Here is a 27,496-nt window from a genome sequence, read left to right on the forward strand (position 1 = left end):
TGAAAAATAATTTGAAAACTTTAATGATGTTATTTATATAGTATGATCATAAAATCTTTTAAATAAGGTACATTCAATTTCTCAGAGCATCTAATATTCAGATAATTTATAGTTCATACACTTTCTGACATTAAACAACTGACTATATAATTCATTTTTCTATAAAATGATATTACATCTTACACAGATAAAATTATATTATAAAAACATTCCACACTGGAAAACTGGCAGTATCTATTAGAAAACCCTACAAAGTTTCTATTAAAAATATATTTTATCTCTTTTGTCATAACAATAAACAATATTTTTTCTTTCTAAAATTGTCTTATACCATTTCTCTCTAGGATGATAATATGTACAAATCTTATATCTCAGTGAATATAAATAGCAATACTGTAATAGTCTTACAGCTATATTAGTAACTTTTACAGAAGAACATCGGCTTTCTAATAAAAGCCTCCAACACAACTGAAATCTCAAACCTATTTAAGTTAGAGATTCCCATATTCAGAGAGATTCAATGGAGTCTAGATTTTATTACTATTATTATTATTTCCAGTTGAATTACTGCAAACAGAAATAAGAGAACACATAGTCAGTAGATACTGGACCAGATACGACAGCTGGATAAACTCTTGGGGATTTGTTGAATGTGGGGGGAGATATCAATTCTTTCTCCATATCATAGTTTCTTTTAGTGTCCTGCAACAAAGCCAGTTATTGTTGGTATAAGGAATAAAACTGGGTGATCATTTTCAAAATAAAAGTATTTTGAGTCAGCTTAGGTCCAACTACAGATGAACAAGAAACATTGGTGGGCTCTTGGTGGCAGTCTGCTAAATAAACTACTGAAACCCACCCCTGCTTGTCTAGCCAAGCCTCTAACCCAAAGTAAATCTTTAGAGGGAAAAATAACTAACAGTCAAGCTTGCCTAAGACCCTGCCTATGTGATAAGGCTCGTGCACCTGGTAAGCATTACAGTAAAGAGAATGTGATAGACAAACAGCTTCAGAATGAAGAAAAAGACATTGGTGACAAGCAAGAGAGCAGAAGCCTCCTGATTACTCAGCCATGAGGAAATGGAAGAAGGGACCTATGTTTAGGGTTGTAAAAAAATACCCTCTGCTGTCAATCAGCATGCCTGCCATTCTGTGCTGACACTTGGCTTTGCAAAGCTATAAAATAGTCTGCCTCACTTTCACTACTCAGAGTCCTCAGTGTTCTTAATATGGAGTGTAGGGGCGGGGATCTTCATTCCCACTGTTGATGGGAAAGGGATCACTGTGCCTTTTCAAGTGCCTGAGAAACAGTCTTCTCCTCCATCAGAGTTGGCCCATCCCAAAGAGACAGCGCAGTGACCATTTCTAGTTATAAACAGCTTATCTTCACTGACTGCACCCGGTTCCCTATCATTTCCAAAAACAGCTTCTGATACAACCTGTACATAGTGAAGCTGTGCAAGAACCTGATGGTCTTCTTCAGGCTGTGGGTGACGGTTTTGGGGAAGTGGTGTGGTTTCAAGTGCTTGAGTGCATACATCAGGCCCTTCAAGGTGTCTTGGTCTCCATTTTTGATCCTCCACAAGCTGAGCAGCTTTAGGAGCTGCTCACTCGGTTTGCATGTCTTCCTCGTTCTCTCGATGTCCTCTGGGCCAACCTTCTTCCCGGGCAAGCTCTCCATCAAGACATAAAGCTGTTCTGCTGTGAGGTTTGCGTGGCCGATGTGCCGCTGAACACTGCTTTCACAGAGGTCAATGTCTGCACGAACCAAAGAGATGCTCATGTCATTCTTAGTCATCTAATGCCTCAGGCAGAGGCCCTCACACAATCCGAAACTTCATTTTAAGGGTAATCCTTTCCTGCTCTTCCTTAGGTGACTGAAGTGACTCTAGTTCTTTCTGATTGCTAAGGTGATTTTGTTTTATGTTATAATAGGATAACCTACAATCTCTTTGAAGCACCCAACAACAGTCTTGTGAGAAGCTTGTGGTTTTAACAGGGAACAATGGAAAATTACAGACTCATTACCTTCAGTTTTCAAAGCAAGAACTGCAACTTTAAGATAGCAGCATTTCAGGGAAAGAGAAAAAGAAACCAGAAATGAAGTATTCAGGTTCTTTATATTATAATGGAAATTTCATGGGTCGGTGTCTAACCTTGGCCCTATTTGGCAAGAGACATTTTTTTTTTTTTTTTTTTTTTTTTTTTTTTTTTTTTTTTTTTTTTTTTTTTGGTTTTTCGAGACAGGGTTTCTCTGTGTAGCTTTGCGCCTTTCCTGGAACTCACTTGGTAGTCCAGGCTGGCCTCGAACTCACAGAGATCCGCCTGGCTCTGCCTCCCGAGTGCTGGGATTAAAGGCGTGCGCCACCACCGCCCGGCCGGCAAGAGACATTTTAACTAGCCTTTAATAAATATACATCATGCTGGAGAAGCACCAGAGTGTGGCAGACATGGAAAGCCAGGAACAGGAGTCCAAGAACAGCAAACACATAGCCTGGAGGGCATTTCGGCAATGAGCTTGGGCATAAACATAAGAAGGAGTAACTAATGTCTCTATTAACGACATGAGTCATTTACTATCTGTGAGCCTTAAGGCAACTCCGTTCATCTTTCTGGGCTGCAATGTTCTCATTTATAAAGCAGGGAATTGGGTCCCTTCACATACTGACAGTCCCTGACTTTCCATTTCCTTTTATTTTTGCTTCAGGGCTAATTATGGGTTCAAAGAATAATTTTGTTTTGCCAGAAACACAAGAAAAGATAACTCTGCATAAGTGAAAGCACTGGCCTGTCAAAGGGGAAGTAATTCTCCTAAAATCTATTGCCCTAACTTCCCATGTCTGAAGCTTTACGGGGAATGTAAGGAGACTCTGTCAGATACTAGGGTGGAGCAGGGTAATTTCTGCTCCATGCTGTCTGCATTAGGAAAACCTTTCTTCATCTCTGCAGCATGTCTTCCCTAATGGTAACTGAAGTCGAACTCTTTCCACTGTATGTCATCAAGTGTACAGTTCACGAGGACTCCAGCTTGTTTTCTCCTCTTTGGGTCTCTTCTCTCCTTCCCTGCATGCCTTACTTTCTACCCTCCACACTATTTCTAAAAGAGATCCTTTAGGAATCTCTAGCACATTGCTTTTAGCTAGCCCTTTCTTCTGAGAAGCTCAAATGCTGATTGGACTTTACTAATCCTCACCACAGGTGTTCCTAAAATGGTAATTTGGATGCATATATAGTTAGGATTAATGAGAGGTCATCTGCAAGACATTTGGTGCCCCTTGGCAGAGAATTACCAATGACAGCAGAGTGTGAAAAATGTGAAGCAAGAGCCAAGAGACCAAGGACTTTCTTCTAGGCAGACATGGCTGAGGAAACAGCTGAGGAATCTGGGGGCAGAGTCCCACCACCCCCAGCTTAGTCCTGAATGTAAGAGTTCACACCTCTTCTTTCAATCAGTGCCGAGGTGAGAACTGAGCCTTCCTTAGCTGTGACAGGAATCCTGTCTACACTATCACTTGGTAAGAAATTGTCAGTTCCATGATGATTCCAGGAGGGGAGCACCCACCCCACTACTTAGACAACTAGTCCCATTCGTATTTTATGACAAATAGATGTCTCTGATTGTTGGTTGACTCATTATTTCAGGAGATGGTACCTTGGATGATCTTCTTCACCATCTCTTGGTCTTTGTTTTGATGCTTCCAGATCTTCAGCAGCTGGAAAGTTTGTTCTTGCGAGCTATGTCTCCGCTTTATCCTCTCTACACTCTCTGCGTTCACTTTTGCCCCAGGCAAATTGTCTACGAGAACACTGAGCCAATTCGGTGTAAACTTGGTAGGAACAGCAAACCTGAAGAATGCCTCTTCGCACAGGGTGACATCTGTAGAAAAGTGGAAAATAAAGAGATTCACCAAACACATCAATTTCCTGCAGCCGTTCCAGCAAAAGAAAAAAGAAAACAAAAAAACAAAGCAAATCCAACCACAAAATGAGTATGGGGATTGAGTTTGCTGTGAGACAACATGCTAAAATAGGAAGTTTGAATAAACAACTTTCTTTTGGTTGCTGTTAGTAGTAAAGACTAACTGAACTTAATGTGTTGTCTAATGTTTTGTCTTCCTTTGTCATTTTTTGGGAAGGGGTAAGTTAGTATATGTATAATGAGAATATTAATATGGATACATACAATTCTACAACTCAATATAAATATTAATACTTTACTAAAAGTTTACTTAGTGACTACTGTGTACCACAAGGTCAATGTCAAAGAAAAACCAACACACAAAATGACTGCCTAGAAGGAACTTAAACAATAATCAAAATAGTATTATTGTTTTATGTGCAATCATGATAGGGTATTGTTTTGTGTATATTTAACAAACATGTTGCTTAGCAGTAGAAATGAGGCAGGGGACATAGAGCTGAGTGTTAAGCCATTAACCATCTACATTTATCCTAAGCAAATTTCACAGTGTTTTTCATAAATATCAAACTTTAGAGAGTAAAGGACTTGGCATATACTAAATACTCTGTTGCAAACATAAAATGTAAGCTGAAATAAAAAACAATGCTAAGGCTAGAATTAACTCTTTTCATTACCCTTTTCACTCATTGTATTTGTTAGATAAGAAAAGATAAAGGGTAAATTAACTAAGATATCTATCTGGTAACACAGTGAAAGATAGTGGAAGTATTGGGAACGATAAACAATGCCTGTGTCCATTCCTGTACTTCATATTTAGTGGCACACACCTTTAATTCCAGCACTCGGGAGGCAGAGCCAGGCAGATCTCTGTGAGTTCGATGCCAGCCTGGGCTACAAGTGAGTTCCAGGAAAAGGCGCAAAGCTACACAGAGAAACCCTGTCTTGAAAAACAAAAACAAAACAAAACAAAACAAAGAGTCAAGAAAGGCAAAATGTGAGTTTGTGTTCCTCTTGGAGGAGGAAGATATGCCAAGATGGTAAGAAAGCAGTGTGGTTTGGGGTATAATTACCTATTCCGCATTTTTGTGTTGCTTCTCTGTTTCCAGAACATACATTGTCATGGGATCCATTTCCTCTCTGAATTAGCAAGAGACCAAGTGCACTGCAGTTTGTGTGTTTCCTACAGGGGGCTTTCGACGATGTCTCATTTGAGAAGAACCCATCTGGACATCTTTTGCAAACTGTGTTTCGCTCCGGGGTTCCTGTGGAAAATACCCCGCAATTTAGCTACTTCATCCCCAACACTTTTGCTGTAGATAACGTCTAAGCACAGTTCTGAACTGAATTTTCACCGAGCTTTTACTGCTACCACATACTGCAGGAAAGTTTCAGAATTTCCATTTTTCACTTCATTAGACAGAAATAACAAAACATCAACAGCCAGCCCCTCCGGCTCTTTCCCCTTCTTGTAATACCCACGCAAGGTTTTTAGTGCTGTTACCTACAAAATGCTCCCGAAATGGGAGATGAAAAGAGAGGGGGAGTGGGGTACTCATCAGTCCTGTCTCTGATGAAGTGCCAGTAAGATTTGTCAACCGTATTCTTCGCACAATTATTCCTGGAAAAATCATCAAGATAACTGCTCTGTGTCTGCTTTACTTTCGCTCTTTGAAATCAGCACCCATTGAATGTTGCATCGTTAAATTCCAATCATTTCTTACAGAAGTTCTTTCTCTCTGAGCTCTTAATTGTGAAACTTGCTAACCTTGAGAACAGCACGTTATAGCAAACTCTTGAAGGTAGTGGTCAAGTTGACTGCTGACTCACAGGTGTAAGCCCAACGCTGAACTATATAATAAACAGACGATGATACAGCATTTCTTTACAGTGTTGAGTAAAGAGCGTGGCTAAATCTTTAGGATGGGTAACTACAAGGGTTTTCTACTTCATGCTTTTCAGGCATTTAATACCTTTGAAGACATCACTGGTTATGAAAACTCAAACCAAGAGACTTTCAATAGGGTTGCCACCGAAAATAAACATATTCAAACCCTGGACTCTATTATGCATGGACACAACACACATTACAGTGTATTTGCATATGAAAATACCTCCATCTAGTGTAAGTTGGCTGAACAGATTTAGACTTCAATATTCAAATGTAGATTGCACAGTCCAACTCTGGCTCATGCAAGATAACAAACACAAAGGAGACGAATGAAAGCTATAGAAAGTTATTAAATTTCATTTATTAAGAAGTTCCACCCCCCATTTCATTGTGTCTTCTACCCTTCCTGGAAAGAAAGCAGTAAAAAGGATTGGTTCTAGTCTCATCTCCTCTCTCCTCCTTTATAAAAAGATTGATGATTCATTGACCTGTAAAAATGACAAAGGGCTAGCAGAGACAAGGAGGAGGAGAAACCACAGGCCCCATGTCTCCCATAAATGCTATTTTCAACACTGTCATGACATTGTCTTAAGAACCACCCTCACCAAACAAAGAGGAATTGGTTTGGGTTTGGTTTTCAGTGTACCCTCTTACTACATTCCTCCTGTTAAGTGGAATCCCACTCCATACTAAGTTCTACAGTGTTGTAAGTAGAAATATTTAGGCACCCAGTTTCTGCCAGCTTATTGAGAATAAATGACTTGAGTGTGTGGACGTAAGAATCCATTTGCCATCTGCCACATTATTGACACAGAAAGGGAATTTGTCATTTTTCAGCTACATGTTTGTGGCTTGAGTTTTCTGATGTCACCTAACAAGAAGGTGATCTGTATAAAATAGTTTCTTAGATAAACTTGCCTTTCCAATTCTTTAACAAGAAGATTTGAGAATGACAGATATAAAGCTTATATTTGTGAGGAGGCTTCATTTAATAACCTCTCTGAGTAAGACTTCTTTTGAAACACTTTTGTGCCTAAAAAAGATATAGCAATCTGAGCAATGATTTTGCCTCGTTGGTATCAGTAGAAACAACGAACATCTATTCTGGCAGGCAAGATGTGAAACACTACAATGATATGATGAATTGCAATTCACTATGATAGCCCTAAGTAACTTGTCAGGAAGTAGAGGGCTGGCCAGCTGGTGGATATGAAGAGAAGATGAAACAATCTTGGCTTCAAAACAACAACAAAAAGAGTTAGCAAATATTTTGTAGAATAACATCACACGATCCTTCCTTCCCTTTGGCCTGGAAACCTCTTATTTTCTATGCAGAACCACCTTCCAGGTTTTTGGAGAGAAAAAGTTGAATAAACTTTTGTTCTAAGTCTTCTGGCTACCTCTTAGTTCACCCCATAGAAATATTTCCATGCTTGTGAGGACAACCACCTTATTATTTCTGGTATTTACACAATTTTCAACTTTTGGAGCTGCACTGTCCATGTTTAATTTCTGCATCTGTTCATCATAGCTCATAGAACTGGAGTAAGTAGACTTGCTTGAGTTTTTCTCCCTATTGGTTGGTAGAGTATTGAGTCCCAAAGTATCACCCAATAAGTGGGAAATAGCAGTTCTTTCTCCTTCAAATGTTCCATCTAGCAAGGTTTCTATGGGCTCTCCTGCAGTGCTCATTCTTTTAAAGATTTGCTACAAAAGACACTAAATAGACTCAAGCTTTTGTTTGGGGTTTTGTTGTTTGTTGCCTTGCTTGAACAAGGTCTCATGCCATAGCCTAGGCAACACCCTTGTCGGCCTCAACCTTGTCGTCATCCCTGGTACATCTTTAGAGATGGGACTCCCCAGGCCTTGGCTGCTACACCTGACTTTCCGTGCATGCCTTCAAACTGAAAATATTTGTCATCTAAACTTAAACTTGTTACAAGTAATGAACATGTACTAGGCAAACATGTACTATGTATGACCTCTCAACCAGGAGCAAATTGGCTCTTACAATGGAGGGAGGCCTGCAGCTGGTAGCTAGTTGCTAGACACCAGGGCTGCTGATAAGCCCTCACAGGGCTTAGAGAGAGAGGCACAGGAAAGGCTCCCACAGGGAAAATGATCCAGCTTAAGTCAAGAGTGCTGGGTTGAGGGATCCTGCTTTAAAGTGAGTAATCAGAATATACAGGGATTACTCTTCTTTGCGCTAAGTGGATGCTCTTCGTTTTCCTAAGCCACAAGCAGTTGTAGTCTACAGGGTAGCTTCACACACGTGCTAGAAAAGGAAAATGGGTTTCAGCTTTAAAAGTTTCTCACTAGCCCCAGCCCATGCTGCTGGGAATGCAAGAAGAGAAAGTACTTGTTTCTACACAAGGTCTTCCCGTTGACTTGACAATCTGTTTTGTCTGAGATAAAGAATAAGCTGGTTAGAAGGTTTGCTACTGTCTTTATCCTCCCAAACATTCAACTCCCATGCCCAAAGGAGAACCAGCTTCATTTTTAATAATGAAATGTATTTCCCCTAGCCATTCCCATTTTTTACATAATTAATTATAACTGCTCATTGTTAGTACTCCAGAGTCTCATTAATATCAGCATAATTACTCTCTTGGTATCGATTAACATTTCTGATGTTTGTCAAAACGCCCTGCAATCTGAAGCTGTCCATGCCGAAGTGAGACGTGGTGGTGTATATCAGCTACTCGTGGTGCAACTCAGACGGCAGGCCTTTAAAATGGAGCAATCTATCATGCATCTCATTAGGGAGCAATTTGCTACATTCGAGATTCCTCACTAAATCACACTGTAGTGGCAAAGTATTCCTTTGAGAAAAGTCCTTTGGAAACAATCCAGATATACAGCACACAGTTAGCAGGTACTGTTATCTTTTATCAGGACAAGCATACCCTTAACTAGCTACTGTCTGGTTTTGCACAGACCTAATTGGTTTTGCTGCACATTGTAACAGATACCTACCAGCCTGCACCACTCCGAAGCCTGGCGGACAGCTCCTGTGCTTCAAGCAGAATTCTAGCTCCAGGTAGCGCCCTTCCTCACATTCACAAACGCGGTTGTGGGTGCGGTTGCACTCCTGCTTCACGGACTGCAGCTCCTTGCACACTGGGCTGCAGTACACACACTCATCACTGGTGTGCCAGCTGTCTGTGTAAGAGTGGTCAGGGCAAGGGACACACAGTGTCTTCCTTCTCGCTGTACAGTGCTGTTTTAGGTAGGTGCCGGGAGAACATTTGTCACACAGGATCTGACGACGGGTTTCTGCGTCATAATGATGGTACTTTGGAGGAAAGGATTCCTGGGTAGTCCATTCAATGATGTCCAGGAGCTAGAAGAGACACAATGGTTAAATAGAGTGGAAATGTGGTGGCAGTTCTGTGCAAAGGCAACATCTGAATCAAAAATCACTCACTACCTAACCTTAATGCCATTCCAAGGAGACCCAACAGAAAGAAGGTTCCAAAGCCTCAGCTTTGCTTCCTGTGGTTTCTGCCAATAGTCAAGAGGATAGACAGAAACAAAGTGATGGACACTCACAGACAACTATAATTAAAAAAAAAAAAAAACACAATAGAACTAATGATACTTGGGTACCACTGAGTAACCATTTGAGACTTCATCATGCCAGGTTTGAGGATCATCTCTGGGTTAGTGAATGGATGCACTGATCACTCTCACTTTGGCTACACCATAGTCACCTAGACTCCTTGTTAACAATGAAGACCTCCAGTACTCAGACCTGGAAGCAGTATGGTTCTATTGGTGGGGAGCTGGTCTTGGGAGTTAACAATATTAATGAACCAAAGTCACGTGTTGATTCTGATGTATGGAAAGAACCAACTAAGAACTGTTTTCTTACTGACTTGACAACTAGTTACTGAACCTTTACTGTGGGCCAGACTCTTGTTCAAAGTATTCCAGATATAGGTCAAAGTTAAATAGTTCAGAAATTCTGTGTCATGAAGTTTACAGTCCAGTTAGAGAAGAAAATACATACAGTAAAATTAAATGGAATATTAGAAACTAAGCATCATTTTAAATATACATGGGAAAGCAGGTTAAGGAGATGGGAAACATGGAGTGGAAGATGGGGAGAGTGTGATTGCTAATGTGGTCACAGTGGCTGAACTCACAACTAGATAATGGTTCTTTTAGTTTCCTTAATTACGACTTAATGATGAAAAGCAATAGAATAAAGAGTTGATGATGTGGGAAAGTACACGATTATCAGTGGCCATTCATAATATGAATCATTCATTCATTCACTGATTTATTAATGCAACAGACCCATGAGAAAAGTCTACTAGGTGTCAGAAGTAGGAATATCCTGTAGAGTCACACATGAGTACAGTCTCCTTAAGCTTGCAATCCACTAGGAAGAGTCCTAGAATTTTAAGATTGAAACTTTCTCCAGCAAGCCTGCAGGCTGACAATCTTGTCTTGCATAGGTAAAACACATGTAGAAGAGGAAAGGACTGCCTCTGCCAGGGCTAACTTGGAGAAACATCAGGGAGCAGGCATGGTTTTAGAAGTTACCATCAATCATGGCAAGGATGCTTTTTGGAGGACCACCTGCACATGACCTCTAACTTGTTCTGTGTCCCCAAAAGTCTTCAGAGAACACTGAAGAACAACTCCATGCTAATTACTGGAAACATGTTCTCAGAAGAAGCAGTGTCATCTGTGTGTGGAGAGTGGCTTGCTTGGTTTTTAAAGTTTGTTTTTGGTACAGGGATCAACAGTGACTGTTTACAGTTTGGGGGGAAGTGTCAAAACAAACATCATTTTTTCCCTCAAACTCTGTTGCTTGTAGAGCTCAGGAAATGTCCCCCACTCACCACCACACACACCTGGGAAAAGCATGCCCAGCTAGAGAAAGAGCATTCCCTATTAAATCAGTAGTGGCCAAGGTGAAGACTAGCCCCTTTCATAAGCATACAGCATTTTAATCTAAGTGACTCCATTCACTTCCCAGTGGAACACAGCCAGTATCTTAGACCATATGAGCTGATAAAATGAAAGGAAAAAAACCCAAATACCTCCTCCAAGATGATGGATTTTTTTTTTTTTTTTTTAGCGGAGAGAATTTTTCACAGTGCTTTGATGTGAGACACTCCAAGAAGCTGAGAGGAGAGGAGTGCAATTCCAGCCTGCTGGTTCACCAGGGTACCCCATAACTTGAGGGGTTCAGAAGAAAGCACGTTCTTTTATTTCCCTGAGGCAATTCATTCGCTTGAAAGAAGTGAAGATGAAATGACTGCTGATTGTTCAATTGAATACGCTATGAGACATGTTTTAAGGATCTGGTTCAACTATTTCTCTAATCGCCAGTGCTATGGCATGAGGTTTCCCTAACCTAACACAACATGCAAACCCATATGAAAGCAATGAGACACACTTTTTTTTCTATTGCTGTTCATTTTAAATTTCCTGGAAAGCCACATTTGAGGGTTCTGTCTGCCTTTAGGAGGTCTGACTCAGAGGTCCAGAGAGGCTGTTTATCTCGAGTGCTACATCCAGCCATGCTTCTCGTCCTTGTCCTGTGCCCATTTCCACAGAGGTCAAGATGCTCATTCATTCATCAACATTGTGATGATGAGTACTCCATTACTCCAATGTGATGAAGATGGGATAGGGAAGGAAAACAGTAACCGCTCATATGCTTTACCCTACAGAGCCACACAAACAACAACAACAACAACTTAGTACTTCTAACCTGGAAATACAAAATCAGAAATGCTCCAAAATCCAACGCTTCTCAACTCTCATGTAAGTGCTCAAGAACTTTCAGATTTTGTAGAATTTGGGGTTTAGAATTTTGGGATAAGAGGTTTCAGCTGTCAAAGCATATGCATATATTCTTAAACCATCTTTAATAGTCAAAATCCGAAGTAGTTTGGACTCTTATCACCAAGAACACTAGTACAATTGGTATTTTTCTAGGAAGTAGACATGGTGTTGTTTCCATGCACTGATACTGTGAAAAAAATCATTTCTTTAAGATATAGGGAAATTATGGTGGGAGTAATTGAGAAAAATGAATAGACAAGGTGTGGATTTAAGAATTAGGGAGTAATTAGTAGGGAAAATTTCTTCAAGACTACTGTGTGGAATTAAAACCCAGAAGGCTTTGAAGAATGATGGACTTGTTTTCAGCAAGTTGAATTGGACCTCTGTGCTTTACTTGGAAAAAAATCCACTTTAGTAAAAGGACAGAACTCTGTGTGGTCAAAATCAGATAGTTAGGTCTCAATCTTTGGTTAGCCCCAATTCCCACACAGAATTTCTGGACTCAGTGGCTGCACAGAGGATGGACAAGATGAATAGCCTTTTCTTACTTCCTTTTGCATTTCCTAGAGCAATGAAAGATACATGGTCCTAACATTAGTTGTTGCTCCTTTGCCTACTGATAAGATTTAAAACCTAATAAGGGATTACAAATAGATTTCTGTGTAATGCCATCTCCCTGAGCATCTGCGGAGGCTGAGACAACATATACACATGTCTGCTGAGCCTTAAGGTGTTTTTTATAGGTGGGAACATCTTTTCTTTGTTTTATGTTTAATTTGTAAATGAAATGAAATGCAACTTTCTTTTTTCTTAGTATTTCCTCTTTTGGCCTCTTTCCATTCTGCATCTAACTATTATCTGGTCCAATCGCCTATACTCGAAAGTCATCCCTAAGTCCTACCGTCTAGCATTTCTCGCCAGTCTGGGATTTCCTTTGGAAGCTTCCATACTATTTTTCTTGAAAGCATAGTTAAAGTTCTATCTCTAAAGGCCTGTTACCCACTTCAATGTCTAATGTTACACCATTAAAGAATCTTCTGTTCCAAGCCTTCCATCCTTTCTTATCTACCAAATGTTTAGAGAGGATGAAACTGATCGAACGAAGATGGTGAGGAGATTTAATTGGCTCTCTGGGGTCTTTTCTAGCTTTACCATTGCTGTGTTCTTGGGTTTGGCAGTTTGGTGAGTAATGAACTAAGAAGCGAGTCTCCATGTCTCACCCCCTTTGATCTCCTCTATTTAGCAACTTCTTGGCATGGAGCCTTTGCATATCAATCCCCACTTTTCAGGTTCAGGTTCACCTATGCCTTCCACACCCCTTCTTAAATGACAAGTGATTTGACTCGAGTCTTCTCTCGGTTTATTTGACTTCATGACTTCCTAAAGGACAGAAGAATACACTTCCTCTGGCAGGGTTATTTTTGCATTATGCAATACAGACAGCCCCATACTACTGGGCTTGCTCTCTGGTCTGTAGAACCATGAATGACCAACTCAGTGGGTTTCCATTTATGGAAGATTCATTAAGAGCATCCCACGCAGAGTCTGAAAATAGTCAGTTGGTTTGGGAGTTCCTTTTGTAATCCCCCGTCATGATCTTTGCCACAGAGAACTATTTGAGGACTGTCCAGAGTTAGCTAAACATCTGGTCAGTTTGTAAACCATGCCATTCTCAAGTTCATCTCAGTGGTTAAAGGAAACATTCAGGTTACATACAGTTGAGAGTTTCATGAAGATTGCCTGTTGTACAAATTACAAAACATATTTAAAAAATAAACTTTTCACATTAAGTTCCATTTATTAATTTTTTTTGTCATTTTAGTCTTTTGGAGTCCCCCATTTCCCCTCCATTTCTTAATTAGTTAGCTCATTCACCAAACATTGATTAAAACAATCACTGTTCTCTGTAAATTCAGCTAGATGATGGATTCAATATAAAACCAGTCTGATGTAAGATATGAATAAGCTACTCATTGATTAAAAAAAAATGGAAGTATAAAAAAGAACTGGAGATGAAGGAAAGGACTGAACAGACAATCAGATCAGAGATTTTAAGAAACAGTTGGTGATAAAGGAGGGAAGGATAGATGAATGTTGGCTGATTTGGGTGGGAAGAGCTGGTAACCAAAGGAGCAGCTGAATTTTGAATCTCCCAAGGTGAGATCTCCATTAATAGCTGAAAAGAGAAGTGTGAGTGTGCATGAATAAAAAGCTCTAGGTAGGAGTGTGTGTGTGTGTGTGTGTGTGTGTGTGTGTGTGTGTGTGTGTGTGTATGATGCTAAGCAAATAGCTGGAAATACATACTGAGAATTCAGGGCAGAAATGCAATGAAGGAGCCAACTTTGAAGGTTCTGAGCACACAAATGTCTCTAGGAGCCGAGGAAATGCATTATCCAAGGGTATTGTATACAAGCAGAAGATGGAAAAAATACACACTAACTTTTAGTATTTGCAAATACTTGTGAGATGAGATGAAAAAGAGAATAAAAATGAATGGATATCATGGACAGTTTTGAGAAGCATACAAAATGTGTCATGAATGAAGCTGTGAAAAGCATACAGCCTGGCGACTCGATGTGGACTGACGTGCACTTTCTGCTGGAGAGCTGGAGAAGCTGCATTTCGATTATGTTGACCAGGTTGCAAACTTAATTCTACCACTGCCTCAGTGACCCTGGGGCACCAGTTCCTAAAAAGAGAATGATTCTGGATTTTATGTTCCCCAAATAATTATTTTCAAATCAATAGGAATATGGTGACCCTGGGCCCCCAATTCCTAAAATAAGAATGATTCTGGTTTTTGTGTTCCCCAAATAATTATTTTCAAATCAATAAGAATATGGTGACCCTGGGCCCTCAATTCCTAAAATAAGAATGAGTCTGATTTTTATGTTCCCCAAATAATTATTTTCAAATCAATAGGAATAGAGAAACTTCTTTTCTTCTAATGATCAATACCAGTTTTTATTCACTTCTGCCCATAGGCTAGGACCCTCAACTCCATCTCCATTCTTGCACAAACTCTCAAGTTATGTGGCAGGAATTATGGGCCAATTCATCAAAATCACTTTGTGTCTTCACAACATGACTTGTTATTAACTTTCTGTCTTACATAGTTAGGTAAATGAACCTTAGAACAATTTTGGGGGAGTCTCCTCTCAAAATGTATTTTTTATGTTTGTTTCCTTTTCCTTTTATTAAAAATACATTCTTTTCTCATACAATATAAAGAACATAAGACTCAAATAGCCATGTGGCATAGCCATGTTTGTTGATTGTACAGGCAGAGGAAATGAAACATTGTGAATCAGATTCTATCACTTCTGGAGATATTTTGCATTTCTTGGTCAATAGGGAGCTGCGCACCTAACATGTGCCTCCAAATTAATGGCCTATCCTGTTCTTAAAGATCTCCAAAATGTCCCTTTGACTTGTTAGTAAAATTAGTTTCATATTGAGATTGTAGCTCACTTGGTAGAGTGTCTGGTATGCATGAAATCCCTGTGTTCTATTCATAGGAAAGCATCAACCTAGGTGTTGTGGTATGTCTTGTAATCCAACCAGTTGGTAGGCAAGGCAGGAATATCAGAAGTTCAAGACCAGTTTGGAGTTCATGGACTGTTTCTAAACAGATATGTACATAATCATATACATACATACATACACACATACATGCATGTATATATACATATACATACATATATCATATAGTAAAATAATTGGTTTCAGTATCTTCCCAATGGTTACTTTCTTGGTTCTGCTAAGGGACTCAAGGCTGGTCAACGTCTTTTTCCTGGAAGACTCAGATAGTAAAGAGTTTGTCTCCATATTCTTTGAATGCTTGGTATGAGTTTGTACAGCAAGTCTTCAATGTATCTAGATATTTCCTCAATGCAGTAGATAGGTTGAATGCCTTCTGTGTAAAACTCAGAGAACTGGAGATTATACAGCATAGGTAACGTGTAAAGGATACATTGGCAAGGACATGAACACAACCTGAATTTTCTTGTCTGTAAAATGACAAGGATGAAAGCTTTGCTTAGGGGATGTTTTTTAATGCATCTTTCGTTTGCATGGAGTTTTGCAAGCACTGTTTCATTTGTACTTAGCCTCTGTGAACAAAGGCAATTCATTGGAGAGGCTTATCTGCTCTGACAGGTCCCCTCCTGAGGAGTAGCCTGCTTAGTAGTTTCCACACTACCCAGTGATTTGGCTCAGGGTTATGTCTCCAGGTAAGGAAGTAAAAGCAAATGAATTGAATCTGTTCATCTCTACATCTGTGCTCTGCTGCCAACTGCTTTCCCAGGCAAATGGGGGAAAGGAAACATAAGCAACTATGATTTATTAGATGAATCACTGGGCCAAATTTGATGTGAGCTTGCGTCCCTTGAGGCTGAAGAACAGTATCCAGGTAAAATTTAACTTTCAATGTGTTTTTTTTTCCTTCATTTCAGAAGTTTCTGTTAGTTTCCTGAAGGTATTTACATTAATTAACAGGATTTTGTTTGTGCTTAGACCCAGTCAGAACGGACAAAACAGATTTGCTTATTGACTTTTGCTATGATGGAAAAGTGGTTAACATTTGACTGCTTAAACAACTTATAAAAGAAAAAAAAAACAAAATAAAAAGTTAACATTCAAGAAAAAAGAGGAATTGCAGGTTAACACAAAAGATGCGGAGAAATGTCACATATTTGGATTCCTAGATCCTAATATTTCTTCTCTTAGTCTTATATGATAATCACCTTATTGGAGACACAATATCAGTCCTGGAAAATAACTCTACCCATAGTACTGGCCGCACTTTTCCTGGGTTCTCAATACTCAGCCTATCTTGATCATCAGCAAGCAGCATTAGACCTTAATGGCTCTCTGGCTACAGTCCCTCGCATTAGAGACTGCAAATTGGTGGTGTATTTTGGTATGTTGATACTTCTGAACACAAATTTAAGATTACATTTTATTTTTATTTTTATGGTCCTTTCCTGGGAAGGTAACATATTGCTCACAACACTCTGAAGGTCCTTTTGCTGACTAATAAAACCTATTGTTTAATTAACATAAGGCCATGGGCCACTATTATTAGAAACATTAGAAAAGTTATGTTAGCAACAACGTCAAATAGAAGTTAGAAGGAAAGGGGGAATCAAATAACACCTGCGTTAACTACGCAGCTATTTGCTGTCTACCAATCATGTCTAAAGAAGCACACTATACATCCTGTATGGTATGGAGAGTAACAGCTTTTCATTTTATAATATTACTATATAGCAGGCTGTAGCCTAAGCCCTTTCTTCACATGCTACTACCCTTCATCCCCCACAACTACCTACAAGGGGATATGATTATCCCTATTTTAAAGATGAAGAAACTGAGTCTTAGAGAGCTGGGTGATTAGTCAGAAATGAGAAAATTTTCATACCTTCCAGAGTTCAAACCCAAACCTGCTTGAAACTAACCCTTTAACAACTGAATTTCTTGATACAGTCTTAGGAATAAGATTCCCAGTCATATGAAAGAGATAGACATGAAACTAACTGTAACACTATGGAAAATATAATCTGTGGCTTGTCTATGTACTCATCTATTAAACTAATTCTCTCTCAAGCACCCATCAAGGCATTCACTCAAGTTGATGTAGAAATTCTCCTGAAGTAGCTGACATGACACTTTGGTAGAAAGACCTGTAAGACTGGAAAATTAACTACATGTTATGCCAAGCAGTAGATGCTCGGTAGTGCATCTCCTTCCATTGACCCTCCTTTCTTTCCCATCCTTCCCATTACATGCTTGATCTTTCTTCTCCATGCTTTCACTGTCTGATAAGCCGTAAGCTTCTTGCCTTATACTCTGTTACTTAGGAAATTTTGGCATAGATTCACATCCAGTAAAAAGATCATTGCAAAATAAAATAGTGTCCCCCTTGAGCTAAAAGGCTAAATGGGTCCAGGAAGTAAAAAAAAAAAAAAAAAAAGTATATGGAATCACTTTTTCTAAGGATTTGGCAGGTCATAGTCTGTTCATCCTTCATACCAGCTGAATGTTCTGGGATGAAGGTATACAAAGGCCTTTTTCTGATTTGCTAGTATTTTCCCCTGGACTCAGTGGCTAGATAGTAGGATATTCTGTAACAGAAACAGTAAAAAAATTCATCTGGGTAACCTTAGGGAAAATTGAAATTAGTGAAAACTACCCAACTTCTCTGCATTCCCAGTTTCTAGTCTGAATCTCTGAATCCCCGGTTTTTATAGTGTGTGTGTGTGTGTGTGTGTGTGTGTGTGTGTGTGTGTGTGTGTGTGTGTGAAATGTTACATGTGACATGTAGATGTGATAGTTGTAAACAGTACAATGTCTTTCTAATTTATATTTGCGCTCTTTGCAGACATTCAAGTGGGTTGACATTGCAGATGAATGAACTACAGAGGAAATGTCAGGTGGGAGTAATGAAGGAAAACATGGTTTGTCTTCTTGGTGATGTCCGCAGAGTCGGGTATTTAATTCAGTCAACTGCTAAACATCGGATGACTGCTTTACTTTACAGCCAAGCTCAGGCTTTCTATAATGTTTGTTGCCTAGAATTTTTTTAATTATCAGCCAAATAAAGACCTCCTTAAGTGTGAATCCTAACTATAGCTGTGGTTGGTGATGCCCTTCACTGTGACTGTGTCCTAGGCATCAAACATAGTGGGATGTTAGCTGCTGAGTCAGTCAGGACCAGTTGGGTTTTATTCTGTGCAAATAAGCAACTTGAAAATCTCAAGGACTGTAATCAGTACCAAAGGGACAGTTATCGTTTGTGCTGTCATGCCCAGTTGGTCTGTCAACAGTAAAGCAAAGATTCTTGTCTAGTAAGTAATATTTGGATTGTTTCTATGAGTGGAAGTATGAGGAGAAAAATCAAATAATCAAAAACTACAGAAAATTTAGTGTGCACCATTAGCAATAAGATGCTTGGCTTGGAAGTGAAGAGATCATTTTAATTCACCAGTCCTCCACCTGAAGTGCCATATTTCCCTCCCATTCCATCCTCATTAGACTGGAACTTCCTATCAAATTTTGGAAGGGAGAAAAACTGAGAATCCTTAGGAAAAAAAAGAACACTAATGACTATACCATCACACAGTAAACATCACTCACATCTTTACAGGCCAGTTATTTTTTATTTCTTCCTTTTTACTGGACATTAAAAGAAGATACAAGAAGCCGAGTGTGGGGATAGAGATCTGCTGTCTGTCAGCTGGTGTATTATTCAAGTGTAGATTTAATGGTCTTGCCCGGCTGCCTATTACCATGCTTAGAATGCCTGAAGGTTTGACATTTATTCCAAAGAGCAGTGTGCAGTTGTCAAGTACTTCTTTGTGAATATAGATTCAAAGAAAATTTTACTCAATGACTCTAAGGAGATTGCTTGTGACCATAATTACACCTCTTCAGTAAGTCCTGGGGGAATGTCTTGAACTTGGCTTTTAACTAAATGGAGAATGAAAAAAAAAACCCACATTGCCATTTTCTATGTATACCAGCTGATGACAAGAATGAGAAAATGTGAATGGTTTTGGTTTCAAGAATAATTTATGACCCTCCAGTATATGTTATGCTTTCTAAAGTTAGATAGCATTTCAAAAGCTCCTTCTTGGATGATTTCCTTGACTTCAGCAGAATTTCTTGATTTCTTATGTATGACCCATGGCACAAAAAGAAACTTTTAACCATCACAACAAAAGAGATTATTGCAAAATATTCCTATAATGTTTCATATATAAACAAATATACTTGGTTTTTGATATTTGGGATAGACAACAATATATAATCAGTTCTTTAAAAACAAATCTCAGATGACAAAACTTGGGAATTATAGCAAACATTTCATGTATCACCGGGCTCAGAGCCTCTATTTTGAAGAGGCATAAATGGGGTCCCTGGCTAAACCTTAAAGGTAAGGGCAGAAGTAAGAAATCAAGGCCTTTTCATCCTGCCTGACTTACTATTGCAAGTACTGTCACACCACTCTGCATCTGAACTCCCAGGTTACACTGCTGTTTGGGGCAGTGTTGATGCAAATTGATGGGGAGGAGATACTATAAGGAACAGGCTCTTGATACTAACATTTTCTAAGGATAAAATACCTAAGTTTTGAACAAGAAAAGAAAAAAAAGACACATTTGAACCAGAAAATAACAAAACTGAGTAGAAGCCCAAGATGGTGGGAAGAGCAAGATTGAAATCAGGAGAGGACAAGGGCAAAGGCAGGATTGGGAGCACGATGAAGTGGGGACTATGAAGAAGAAGACAGAGACCCAGAAAGGAATACGGACAAAACAAAGCCACAAGTAAGAACAAACGTAAGAGGAAAACAGGAAGCAGAGAATGAACAAGGACACGGGACAACAGAGCAGCTACCTAACAAGAAGTATGGCATGGCAACTAAGATTTTTTATTTTTAATCAAAAACTCCAATAGGAAAGTTAATGACCAAAGGCAGTGAGTATGCTCAGAGGAGCTGCCTTGTTTTATGTCTGACTTAGTCCTCTCACCAGTTCCTCTGCTCTATTTTATGGTTAGTTAAGAAACATTTGCAGAGTGTTGCCAAGGCACAGAGTTAAAGCTAAGGCCTGGTGGCTAGTCTTTTTTATTTTAAAAGAAGGTGCACTCCCACTGTGAGGAGAATGTTAATTACCAGGGGCAGAACACAGTGGGGTTCTAATTCAGAGACCTCAAGTTTCTGTTAGGTGAGAACAATCTAAAGACCTCTACAATGCAACAAATAACAATTGCTGCACTGTGCTTTTGAAATTTGTTCAGACAGTAGATCTTACATGTTCTCAAACACAGATGTGTTTAGGAGAGCAGATGGACATTTAACTGGCTTTCGTTTAGAAACTGGCTGCATTCTCTCTTTTTATGTATGGTTTCTTTCTTCTTTTTCATGTGTATGTATGCATAGTATGCACATGTATGTATATGTACTTGTATGTATATAGACATACGTGCGTGTGCACGTGCATGTGTGTATACACGTATGCAGAGGCCTGAGGTTGAAGCTGGATGTTTCTTTGGTAGCTCTCCTTGTTATCCATTGATGCAGAGCGTCTCAGCTTAATTCACAGCTTGGTGTCTTGGTTTAATCTGGCTAGCCAACTTGTTCTGAGGCTCCCATCTCACCTTGTGAGCACAGAAATTACACATGTGCAACAACACCCACTTGTCACTAGTTTCTGGGGATTCGAACTCTGGTCCTTGAGCTTTCGTGGTGAGGACTTTCCTCACTGAGATCTTGCCCTCCTTGTACATTCCCTATCAATGTACTGTCTGCAGGCTCAGATACGTGTGAGAAATGGCATGAAAAATGTATCTACCCAAGCCCTTGGCCTATTGTGTCACCTTATAGTAGGGTAAACTATTCTACTGTGCCTGTAGAGCGCACATCACTTACAGAGGTCACGTGAGTGTGGGGGACGGGGACGTACCACACAGCTTCTTACCTAATGTGTTATAACACTATTCTTATCCCTTACAACCGTCTAAATGTATTCCTTTTATAGACTTTCTGTGCTAGTTATTCCAAAATATTCTGTGGTAATGAGTTCCAAAAACTAATTATATGTCACATAAAAATACTGTCCTTGTATCTATTTCAAGTTGGCCGAACCTCACTCTTTCTTCTTGCACAGATAGTTTACAGCTGTTGCTAGGATTTCCGATTCACTAGTTCCGGCTATTGTGGGTTGCTAAATTTTATTTTGATTTTTGTTTTCTTTTCTAAACATGGTTGCTACTGCTGCTCTTGTTTGCAAGACTCTCCTTATTAGAAATGAGTCTGAATGGTGCCTTACCCTTTCCTCTATTGGCCATGTGAAATCAGCTTTCTCTATGGTTCTCTGGGGTAACGACCTGGGTTGTTAATATTATTTTTATCTCAAGTCTAGGCTCCTTCCAAGAGCTGAAATTTCTGGAGTCTAATCCTCAGGAACTGGTTTTGAATCTTCTTTAAAAACATTTTAAATGTATCAGGGAAAAAACGACTATTTAATGGTTCAATTTAATACCACGAGCCTGTGTTCTCTGGTCAGCAGACAGCAGCCCTCTAGCAGTATGGGGAGCTCAGAAAGCTATCCAGCTCTGCTCCCACTGCAACTCCAGTGGTTAATATAGAAATCCAGTTAATTTTGTAGCTTTCCTAAAAAAGAGCTTTCATGAAGGTTCTGAGTTTCCATAGTAGAAATGTACACGGTGATATTTGAAATATTGGCCAGATAAGTAGAGGGTTAGATTAATATTTTGAAAGATAGTCAAGCCAACCGTAGGAGGTTAAACCACAATCACACATTATGTAGATAAACTCTCTTGGAACATCCATGGAGATTTCTGATGGATTACCCAGTGCTCTAGAAAATTTCACCATAGCCCATTTGACTCAGCGAACACTTGTATCATGATGGTGGAAACCTTGTGGGTACAAATGAGGAAGATGAAAATCTGTGCTTGCAGTGAGCCCATGTTTTCTTTACCATTCCTTCCTTGGAGGAGGGCTGGAAATTGATGGGAGTGTTTCTAAGGATGTCATGACAATTGATATTAGGTATCCAGAAGAATCAAGAACAATTATATGCCCTACAAGTCTTCAGATGTTGGCAGTTAATGAAAAACTAAGTGAAAATCATATGTATGTATGTATATATATATATCACATCACTGTGACATTTACCTTTAATTGTCCACTTGACACCATATAGAATCACCTGGGAAAAGTGTCTCTACTGGAGGACCGCCTGGGTCTGACTGGACTGTGGGTTGTGGGCATGACTGTCAGGAATATCCTTTGTTTGGTCTAACTGAAGTAGGAAGACTCATTCTGAATGTGGATGTCACCACCCCCTGGGCAGGGGTTCCTGAACTGTATGTAAGTCTGGAAGCAGAGCTGAGCATGAGCAAGCAAGCCAGTGTGCATGCATCCACTTCTTTCTACTCCTGACTGTGGATGTGATCAGCTGCATTCCCTGCTATGACAGACTGCAACCCGGTTCTGTCAGCCAAAGGAGCCCTTTTCCCTGTGTTGCTTTTTGTTAAGGCATTTTCTCACAGCCACAGAAATCAAATGATAGCGGTCATCCGGAACTATGTCAGGATTCCGTATCGTTTACACAGGAAATACTTTTTTCATCATTGTTGTCCATAGGGGATTTTCCAGGAATTCGGTAACACACACTTTGGTAAGAAATGAAATGAAACTAAAATGTCCAGCAAGATTGGCTCACCATTTTAGAAATCCAGGGCGCCAAAGCCAGGCCTGATCAGGCTTTTGGGTCACCACTGAGACATACCTGCCCTGTTCCCGCTTCATTCCTAGCTGCGTGTCTGCGGTAACAATACCACGTAAAAATGCCAACATATCATGACTTCATTATGCCTTCTACTGAAGCTTGTTTTATTATAAATCACTTTCCTTTTATTACCATTTTACAGTATAGTTATGCCAGGATGTTGGTTCTATAAATGTTATATGTGTAGGCAAAATATATGTACACCAGATTTCATTTCAAGAGACGTGGAGGTTGTTTCAAAGGATTTACTGTAAAAGTGCAGGGAAGAGAAAATCGAATATAATCGAGAGCTCTGCCCTATGGAGTAAAACACCAATAATTTTCAGTAAAACACTGATAGTTTTGGCAACTTTGCTCCATCAGAGCAACATAAGGGGCAGCCAAACACTGTTAGTCCAGGCTTTGAAAGACATAATTTTTTTTTTGTTTTGTTTTGTTTTTATGTACCTTAAGCACACCCCTCCCCCATGCCCCTCTCCATTTCCCCCACCTCCTCCACCCCCTGGCTGCAAAGTACAAATTAAGGCTGAAGGAAATTCTCTTGGCCAATGCCATGCTAAGGGAAATAGTGTTTTTCACAGAAAGCCTTTATGCAGAGGGAGCATGTGGGCTGGGAGCTGTAGAGAGCAAAACCTGGAAGGCAAGTTAGTGAACAGGAAAGCAAGAAAGCAGACTGTGAGCTTAGTGTCCCTTTGGAAAACATGACCGTAGCTTCTAGAACTTTCTGAACAAAACGTTTGGCACAGACTGCCTTCTTCTCCCACCAGTGGTATTCAGCAACTGTGGTTTTTAACCTAAGTAAAAGTTAAACCTAGATTGAAATTAGGAACTGTGCTGAAGATTGCTAGGTGGTGGAGGCCAGGAAGGTTGCCATGGACACAGGACAGGATACTGGGCAGGGCTGCCTGCGTGGAGTTGGGTTTATCAGATGCTTCTAGAAACCTTCGGACCATCCACATTCTCAAAAGAAAAGAAAAAAAACAAAAAAAGCTAGGCAAGCTTATGGACTTAGCCGCTGGGGAAAGGGGAGGAAAGACAAAATACAAACCAAAAGTCAGAAACTCCAAGAGTGTTACCCCAAAGGAAGAATAGAAACATCGGGCAGTTTTCCTGAGCAAGGAGCAGCTGCCTTTCCTCTCCCCTTCTACTCCCTTCTGTCATGAAAGAATGAATTCAGAGCTTGGCTTTGAGAAGTTCAGGGCGGGTTCTGACACTGCATGATGGACGATGGGAAGTTCTAGCCACAGCTAAAGCCTAGACCTAAGCCAGGCTTGTTGATGTTCTCTGCTCTCCTAGTAACTCATGGCAACCAAGAAGGAAGTGGCTTGGTATGATGAATAATCTCTCCTTGCAGAACAGCCCACTGCTTGTCTGTGCTCGTGAGCATTCTAGGAATGCCCTCCACCATGGACCTATCCTGACTACCAGCCTATCTTCTGCTCTCACCGAAGAATGTGGAATATACTTTGTTACATGGTTTTCCATCCTTCGCTCGGATGTCTTGCTTTCATCTACAGCAATAGTATACCCCATTAATCCCTCAAGGTGAGATTAAGAGGCCATCCCTTCCTCCTCTGTATAACGTCAGAGTATACGTCTTGTACATAGATGGTTCTAGAGCACCCTTTAGCTATCTGTTATCACACAGGTAGTGCTAATGACAAGCGGAGACTTCAGAGTGATTGTCTTAGTGGATGCTTGTCCCAGGCTGTAGAAGAGAGGAACTCCAGAGGAAAGAAACACAGCCACTGTTGTTCCTCAGGCAAGTGGTGTGTGGGCATTTGAACTGGGTCTAGTGGAGAACCACAGTGCTGCAGCTTCCCTTATGAGCTCATGGGAGGGTATTTTGTTGTTGTTGTTGTTTTGTTTTTTGCTTTTATTCCCCAATCATCTGGGGCTTCCTATTTTGCAACTGTTATTACATATGCAATACACGACCCACATCTGCCTCTTCCAATAGGTTGTTAGGTCCAGAAGGCAGGAATGATGTCTACCTGGCTACTCACTTTGTTCCCAGTATCTATCTAGTGGGATGCTTCACACAGAGAACTAAATATCTATAGCGCTTCTGGTTCCTACAGTCAGGCATCTCTTTTTACTAAGGGGAATTTAGCCTCTTTGCATGCAAGTACAATATGTCCATTTCCCACCATTCATAAAATAAAATCAATCTCAGAAATTAAAGAAAGAGCAAGACCCTTCCTATTCATTTATGTATTTATTCATTCAAGGTTTTCTCTTCTGATAATGTTGTATTATCTAAAATTAGTATCATCTATGCACATACCTCCTTATATAGACCACCTATAAGACCTTTTTACTATTTGGGAAGAATTATTGGAACAGTGATGAATCTCTGAGCAGAACTTTGAAGGGAGCCAACATGAAAAATACATAAAATCCATATATAAAGTTTAAGTACAAGCAAAACCAATTTCTGGTGTTGGTTAGTCTAGTTTATAGCAGTAAAATGGAGGGACACCAGGACCTTTGGGGGGTGCTGATAATGTATTTGTGGATCTTTCTGCCAACTCACTAGTGCTCAGTTTAGCAAATGTATGTAGGCACTACCAGTTGTACAAGTTCTCGGGTGTTCTTTCCTCTTTTGATACTTCCGTTTACTTATTGTGTGTGTTAGTGCAGGTGCATATGTACCAGGGAGTGTGAGAGGAGATCAGAGGACATCTTTCAGGAGCCAGTTCTCTCCTCCCACACAGGGATCTAAGGACTGTACTTATGTTTTTAGGTTGTCAGTGCCTTTACCCACTGACCCATCTCACTGTTCCCAAAATGTTTCACTTCTTAAAAAGTTCTCCAAAGTGTAACTGGAGAGATGGCTCAGCAGGTAAGAGCACTGGCTGCTCCTCCAGAAGACCTCGGTTCTATTCCCAGCACCCATGTGGCAGCTCACAAATGTCTGGAACTCCAGTTCTAGAGGATTTGATGCCCTCTTCTGGCCTCAATCAACCCCAGGCACACAAATGGTGCACAGACAAGCAAACTATAGGTATATATATATATATATATATATATATATATATATATATATATATATATATACCTAAAACTATATATATATATATATACTTAAAAATAAATAAAATTTTCAAAATTCTCCATGTATCCAAACTACTGGCTATATGCATTACATACACAAACATATCTGCATATGTACACATGTAGTTAACATACTTGTGTGTAGTCCCCTGCCCACCTTTTCCTGAGTGACTTTGCTATTACATATGCATGTCTCTGTGTCCCTGGAGCTAAGGGGAAGATAATATAGCTTTCCACTCACACTGTGTGAGTTAGGGGTTGAAATTCAAACATTGACTCTAGTACATCTCAGACACAAACAGTCCTTAAAGACACACTTCTCTGTCTGCCTGCGTTTCACACTCTACTGATGTAAAGGGAAAAGATTTTTGGCACAGAAAAACTTCTACATAAACTTTAACAACAATTTTCCAAAAGCCTAAGTTGAAAGGTTTTTTTTAAAAGAAGAAAAGGAGGAAGGAAGGACATATACTATATTAAAGAGATTCCTTTATTTTCCAAACAGCATTTCAAAAGAGGTTTGAGTTGTATTTAGGGTTGAACTTGATCTGGTTATTTAAATATGTTCTAGAACACAATTATCATCAGTCTATTAATATTTTTCATACTATGTTGACATTGAGAACTAGAATAATAAAACTTTATTAAAATATTAAATTGTACAATTAAATGAGAGAACATTTTCGCTAATGCCCAAAATGCCTATGTAAGTCAGCCTAGTGGTGCACCAGACTATACCCCCCCAACCCCCATCCAAACTGTTCTACACAAGTTTCAAAAAGTCTGCCCTTTCTTTCCAACATACAGTCCGCTTCACCTGCAGTCATAAAAAAGTCAGGTCAAGAAAAGGCGTGATGCACCATACAAAATATAAGTCAGTAAATAAATAAGTTAAATAAAATGGGTAAAACCAAACAAAAAGTCTTAAGTCTCCTCTCGCTGTCTCTCTCTCTCTCTCTCCCCTCCACATAAACTCAGCAGGAACTTTTCATGGCAAAGCCACTCATCCTCCAGAGCAGCCTTGTATAGCTAGAAAAAGGGGTTTGGAGAGAGCCCGGCTTGGTCCCCAACAGCCGGAGGAGTTCCCGAACCCAGGTGGCCAGCAGCTTTCTGCCCACGACTTACCACCAGGAGTGAGCAGCACAGCCACTTGTTCATTGTGGTCCTCGGGAAACCTCAGGCTGCAGCCGCTGGGTCAGTGCTTAGGTGCGCCTCTGCAGCCGAGGCGAGCATGACGTTTTATATAAGGTCTGGGCAACAGGAAGTATGCCCTGCCTTTGATCTGTCAAGTCTCTCATGTGGACCAACCTTGTACCTTTCCTTTTTAGGAACCCTGGGGCGCCAGTGGAAGGGGTGCCGGGCGCTCCAGGGTTAACGCTTTAGGCGCCGGAGTGGGAGGATCCTGCGTGGAGGCGTGGGGCAACGGGAGGGGGGTGACTGATTTCTGTAGGGGGGAAAGAAGGAAGAAAAGAAGGGAAAAGCCACCACCGAGCTGTGAATCAG

General features: G+C 40.1%; 1 protein-coding gene across 1 annotated transcript; it reads right to left on the reverse strand.

The window, feature by feature from the left end:
- Tnfrsf11b (TNF receptor superfamily member 11b) lies at nucleotides 1–27,496 on the reverse strand. The gene is made up of 5 exons (XM_028871925.2): nucleotides 27,119–27,496; nucleotides 8,787–9,153; nucleotides 4,993–5,184; nucleotides 3,653–3,877; nucleotides 1–1,758 (listed from the first exon to the last, which is right to left on the reverse strand). Exons 1-5 carry the CDS (start codon nucleotides 27,149–27,151, stop codon nucleotides 1,370–1,372), a joined length of 1,206 nt encoding a protein of 401 aa, XP_028727758.1. The 5' UTR covers nucleotides 27,152–27,496; the 3' UTR covers nucleotides 1–1,369.

The sequence above is a fragment of the Peromyscus leucopus genome, chromosome 20 (assembly GCF_004664715.2).
Source record: "Peromyscus leucopus breed LL Stock chromosome 20, UCI_PerLeu_2.1, whole genome shotgun sequence".
NCBI lineage: Eukaryota > Metazoa > Chordata > Mammalia > Rodentia > Cricetidae > Peromyscus > Peromyscus leucopus.